This window comes from Contarinia nasturtii, unplaced genomic scaffold (genome assembly GCF_009176525.2).
Source record: "Contarinia nasturtii isolate CC-2019 unplaced genomic scaffold, AAFC_CNas_1.1 Cnas_scaffold_129, whole genome shotgun sequence".
Taxonomy (NCBI): domain Eukaryota; kingdom Metazoa; phylum Arthropoda; class Insecta; order Diptera; family Cecidomyiidae; genus Contarinia; species Contarinia nasturtii.
The window spans coordinates 1,331,771-1,337,956 of NW_022197486.1; the positions used below are offsets into that span (position 1 = coordinate 1,331,771).

Genomic DNA, 6,186 nt, shown 5'->3' on the forward strand with positions numbered 1-6,186 from the left:
TGATCGAGGTCCGTTCCACTAGGATGTTTCTATTCTTCATACCTCTTTGCATCGGTCAACGACTATGTGTTGAGATTCATGCATTTAGAATTTTAAAAATCGAATGGATGCCTTATGTTTCTCCCTTTTTCAATGCTGCCATTTCGTTCATAAAAAAAAACTTTAGAATTCTGAAAGCATCTCTTTTCGCAATTCTGAAAAGTTTTCTTGATGAATTCATAGCGGTTACAGTACGTTTTTTTTATATAGAGTCATCGATTTTTTAAACAAAAACACACTAGTTTTGCAAAATTATTTTATATATATTTTATTTAGTATCTAACCTACGGCGCAATCAATCAATATTCAATCCATTCCTGTCTTCTCGATCACATGGGCACATCTATTTGGCATACTTTTGCTCAAATTTTCAGCATATTCGAGTTGAAAACTTTTCCACTGGCGTTGAATGAATGAGCTGCTTCAAATTGCGGTGTGTTTTACCACGAAGCCTTGCCTTAATAATAGCCCAAACATTTTCGATCGAATTGCAATCGGTTGACTGTGGCGGTCAGTCCATTTGTTTAATGTCCTTTTCCTCCTTACAAGCGGTGCAAAGATGACTTTTGTGTTTTGGCTCGTTGTCTTCTAATAGAAGCCAATTCGAATTGTCGTTGCCATAGAACTTCTTAGAATAAAGTTGGTTCATCCTCACGGCGTTTGGAATGCCCGTGAATACGGTCAACTTTCCAAAACCAGCTTCACAGAAGCAACCATAAACAAGCACCTTTTTCGGATGCTTTACCGTGCGAACGACCACTATCTTTTCGACTCTAGACTAGGCATGGGTAGTGCTATTCACCAGCTAAAAGAATGACTCGTCAGTGTATATAACTTCGCTCCAATCTCTTGTTGAATTTTGGTTTGCCCAAAAATATTTTATATAGATATTTGAAATTTTCATCTAAAAAATCGATGACTCTATATAAAAAAACGTACTGTACATTGTTGTCTTTGCTTTAAGGTTTTTTGTAACTTGCGCTTCGTAAGCGTCAATTTCATTCAAATGTTTGTTCCGTTTCGGTTAAATCAATGGGTCATTGTGATCGAAAGAAAATATCTCTTTTGGTTGTAACTTTCGAAAAGAGATGAAGAAAAATCGAGAATGCGGAATTTTCGTTTCGAAATCCATATTTATTCGAGACGAAAAACTGGTTTTTGATTTCATAAATTTATTAAATTCAATAGCTTTTAATAGACTTATTTCACTATCGATGAGAGTTACCAAATCTTTAAAATAAATATGCGTATTGATGTTCATAATAGTATGTGATAATTTTCCAAAGAGATAAAAGCTTGATATTTTCTTTCACATCAATTTAGTTGTCTGAAATACATGTAACACAACAGTTGACTTTTTGTTGTTGAAATAACCATGCAAGAAATTGTAGTAGTTTTGTTATTGTTTTTAACTGTTCAATTTGCAGTTTCATTTAATCCAGCATTAAGTGATATTTATAGGAATCCACCAACTCCGACATCAAAAATCAATAAAGAATTCAATGGTAAGCATTTCAGCGCCGCAATCCCTAATGGTCATATTCGTATTTGAATTTATCTACATTATAATAACAACATTTCAGATGTGATATTTTGTCCATCAATTCCGGGGCCAACATCAGAGATATTGCAGACATTTTTGGCGTCGTTGAAGAATAGTACGAAAAAAGAAGTGAATTCAACGAACGTGGAAAGTTTTGGATCATGTTGTCGCTCTCATTTTGAATGTAATGCACGGAAAAATTTTGATCGGCCAAACGAATCGAATACACCATACTGTCAGTGTGAAAAAAGTTTTAGTGAATGTTTGGATCAATCAAAGAATATATTATCGAGTGTATTTGAATATGCCTACATATTGGGCACAACAAAATGCATCGCTGAAGATTATCCAATTGTTGATTGTGCGAAATTTCAATACTTTTTTGAACCGTACGCACAGTTTAGTCGACCACCGAATGAAAATGAACGCAAAAGAGAACACATTCGATGTCTGGAATATAATGTCGATAAAACCAAACCGAAGGAGTTTCAGTCATTTGACTTGCCATTTATTCATCGATCAGGGCAATATGATGTCGTAAAATATTTGGAAAATGTAGCCACCAACTCTTCTGCAGACACCACGACTTATACAAAATTCTCAGCTGCTGTCCAGAAATATCTCGGTCAAACGAATTACAAATTGTAAACTCAAATAAGTTTTGTTAATAAAAAGATAATTTTTACAAAAAAAAAAACATTTTTTCAAATTACCATCCACATATGCGTATGTTCATTCGCGTTTCCTCTTTATCCAAAACCTAAGCCCAACTTACGCAATTTTCCCACATGTTGCCTTTTCATCACTTTTCTAAAGCGGTATTAGCTACTTGCGTAACTACGAAGAAATTTCAAAATGCTTACTTTTTGAGTTCGTTTGAAATTGAAACTGAAAAGAAAACTGGTTGTGACATTTGTAAGATCAATGATTCTCTTTTAAGATGAATATAACATTATATCATGGATGGAAGTTTTGTGATGCAATATAACAAATCACAATAAAATTACGTATTATTTTTTATCATAAATAGATTAATAAGTTTAATTTGCACAATTTTCATGAGACATTTTTACCTGCAATACATGCTGAGTTAAATCCAGCAATTTGGATTCAGAAAATGACGTCAAAATCGACATTTTTACGAGGATGGCCAAATTTACCCCTGAAGTTTCCAACGACATAAGCTTTATTAGTTTTTGGTTGTATGTCCTTTTAGAGTTTCCATTTGTACAATCCGTACCCCACTATGCCGGGTGTTTTATGTAAATGGCCCACTACTGGGGAGTGTGTATTTTAATTTTCAAAAATCTGAATTAATAGACATTTTTAATTTGGAGTTTTAGAAAGTAATACTCACACTAGTGAGCCATTTATAAGTATATGTCGAAAGCCGTTTCATAATCGTACAATAAAATACATCCGAATTAAACATTAAAGAGTCTAAATGATGTCGAAATCGTATATCACAGTTCATGTCTTCTACTCAGTCATCATATTAAGATATTTTGAGGAAACTGATTTGCCTCAGAAAGCAAACGTCAGACGCTGAAACGGAGTGAAAACAATAGAAGTGATTATTATAGCGATTTTAGCAATATAAGTGTTTTTATAACCATAACAATCACTTCTACTGTTTTCACTACGTTTCAGCGCCTGATGTTAGCTTCCTGAGCTGAATCAGTTGCCTGAAAATATCTCAATATCTGTTTCTACTGTGGCAAATAATAGTTCCGTAGCTTAAGAAACATTACAAAATTTCTGATCTTCGAACACTGCACCAAATATTTTTCGTTACATTTTTATTTTTAATTCGAAATCATTATGATTTCGTTTTCAAAAAAGAATTTGAACCAATTGAAAATGTGAATGGTAGCAACTGTAATGGCATTACTAAAACAGAAGTTTTGGTGTGATTTATTTACTCAATTTTAGATATGGAATGTTGTCCATCAATTCTGAAACTTACGCCAGACACAACGTCAAAATCTTTAGAAGTATTATTTAGAAATTCAGAGCAAAATGCCAATTCAACTTAAAATGGGAATTTAGATTCATGATGTCGAGCTCTTTATATGTGTGGTTCACGAAAAAAAATTAGTTTAAATGACACCAAAAAATCAAATACACGCGACTATGAAAATGGCTTTCGTGGATGTTTAAAAAAATAAATGGTAGAACGTCAAGTTAATTTGCATTCGCTTCTTCAATAGCGAAATCAGCATGTCTTGCGGAGAACCATCCAATTGTAAAATGTGTAAAGCTTCCGAATTTTTTTGAATCGAGAGCAATGTATTGAATATATTCACTCGACTCGAACACGAAAACCATTACATTCGATGTTTGGAATACGAATTTAATAAAAGCAAACCAAAATGTATCAAACATTTGATTTACCGTTCATTTATAAAATCGGCGAATACATGGGCGAATACGAATTTATCAAAGAAGTCGAAGAAGCAGCAACAAAGTATTTTACTTGTTTTTTTGACAAAATGTTAAGTATTATACTGATAAGTGGTGATCACACGTTCATGGTTGCAGTATTTTTATTGTTTATAAGCTTTCATGAGAGTTATCAGTGTTCAAATCTTTAGATTGGTGATAAAAGTAACACATTTTTTTTCTTTCATGCTTATTGTTTGTAATACTCGTTTGTCTTTCTTGAAAAAAAAAAGCATTAAGATAAATAAAAAAGGGGTTCCAACTTCCAACGTTCGTAACGGAAAATGTGTGTTTGAATTGTCTTAATGGTTTTAGTGAAAACTTGTGTTAAACTTTTAGTTGTATTTTACTTGGGGCAAAGTTGTTGATGCTGTTGTAAGTAGAACTAAGAATGTAACTTGCTGCCAACATCACAAAAAATAATGCAAAACTAACGCAAAGCGCATCCGTGTAAATGTATCAATTTCAGTTTGTCAAGTTTTACTGCAGTGTTCCGTTTTCCATCACATAACATGAATGCACACTTGCACATCGTAGATTTTGGAAACCGTTTCACTCAATCATCCCAATAAAATGTGTCTGGATTAAAAGTTGGAGAGTCTGTTCCAATGTAAAATCAAAACTACTGCATGAAAATGGTTCAACATAAACTAAAGTTTTCGGTAATCGAAACCATTAAATTTCGTTAAACCACCCAGAAAAAGGCGACATAATACGTTTAATTTTGTTGTATGGTTATTTGGTTTTTTTGTTCTTCTTGTTTATTTTATCGTTGCAGGCTAGAAATGTGCGTTATCAAGCTACGCATTGACGCAGACCATGACCCACTTTCATCTAACGAATTTATTCACTTAGCATAACGTTTTCAAGGCCGATCATTGACCCTTTGTTCGTTCGTTCGTACAGCTTTTTGGTGCATCGGCAGCATTGTGATGCGCATGTTTTACCGGTATTTAAGTCATGTATCTATCGACTGTGTGTATCGCATTGTACATATATTACAATGAAAATCTATACACACACGCATTGTGCTGACCATTGCAGTTCATTTCATTCGATGTTGTTGTCGTTGCGGCTTCTGCTGCTGCTATTGCTGCTAATCAAATAAAAAAATCGGGTTGTTGCAATACATATCGCATATAACAAATTTTATAAACAAATTGCTGTTGTGATTTTTCATAGCGGTAGAATTTTAACCGCAAGATCTATTTTATATCCAAATAGAAGAATGCATACGCCGATTTTGCAAAAGACCTATAATAACCATTCATCATTTTACAAGAAAACAATTGCAATAAATTGAAAATGTCCAAAAAGCCAAAAACAACTAAACAAACAATAGACAACGAAAACGGAGAAATGGCAAAATTCAAGCCAAAATATATATATATACGTGCAAAAGCTTTGAACATTTTGAAGGCACACGTACATAAACAGCACATTCCTTTGGTTCGAAGAAGAATGGGAGAAATGTGCCATGTGGGAATCATTGAAACGCATTTAAACACGTACACACGCCATTAAAACACACATATTTGACTTAAGAGATTGCAGTGTTTCCTACATAATAATGATTTTACATTCGGGTTTGTGCACACACACCCATAGCCACTCGCCAAAAAAAAATTAATTACGTAGACGTTATATGTGTGCAAAATGCGACACACAGACTGAAAACATACATAATGTACTCAATAAGGAATAAAAAGAAGAAGTTGGCATAAAATAAAGGAGGCACGAAACAAATGAATGGCAAACATTGAGAATGAATGTGCTTTACGTTTATGCAAACTAACCAGCGACATTTTATTATATAGATTTTTTGTTCGTCTTCATTTTCTTTTGTATTTCGTCCCTGTACGTTGTACTATTCATGTACATGTGCATGTCTCAGTTCATTTTTGTTCGTTTTTCTCGGGTGTTTTTATTTCCTGCAACAAATGCGCAAACGTTTCAGAATTGAAAATAGCACATATTTTCATAAAATATCTCACCAAAAATAGCTCGATTCCTTGATCGGCCCGCGTTTACAACGAAACACAAAGAAAAAATTGGAGAAGAATGAAAAACGCAAACACAACTAGATGATAATTGCGTACTTTTGATCATTGTTGAATGTCAGCTCTTTTATTCGTTCATTTGCATAACAAATGTATGTCATA

The 6,186-nt window shown here is 33.5% G+C and overlaps 1 protein-coding gene across 1 annotated transcript; it reads left to right on the forward strand.

Annotated features, from left to right (window-relative positions):
• The first annotated feature begins 1,374 nt into the window (after positions 1-1,374).
• LOC116347157 lies at positions 1,375-2,245 on the forward strand. The gene is made up of 2 exons (XM_031777643.1): positions 1,375-1,544; positions 1,623-2,245. Exons 1-2 carry the CDS (start codon positions 1,415-1,417, stop codon positions 2,228-2,230), a joined length of 738 nt encoding a protein of 245 aa, XP_031633503.1. The 5' UTR covers positions 1,375-1,414; the 3' UTR covers positions 2,231-2,245.
• Positions 2,246-6,186: the final 3,941 nt, after the last annotated feature.

What these genes read in the sequence shown, in the direction of transcription:
- LOC116347157 (XM_031777643.1), top strand. Translation starts at nt 1,415, where the DNA reads ATGCAAGAAATTGTAGTAGTTTTGTTATTGTTTTTAACTGTTCAATTT. An exon ending in AATCAATAAAGAATTCAATG is followed by an intron (nt 1,545 to 1,622) that starts GTAAGCATTTCA and finishes ACAACATTTCAG; the next exon opens with ATGTGATATTTTGTCCATCA.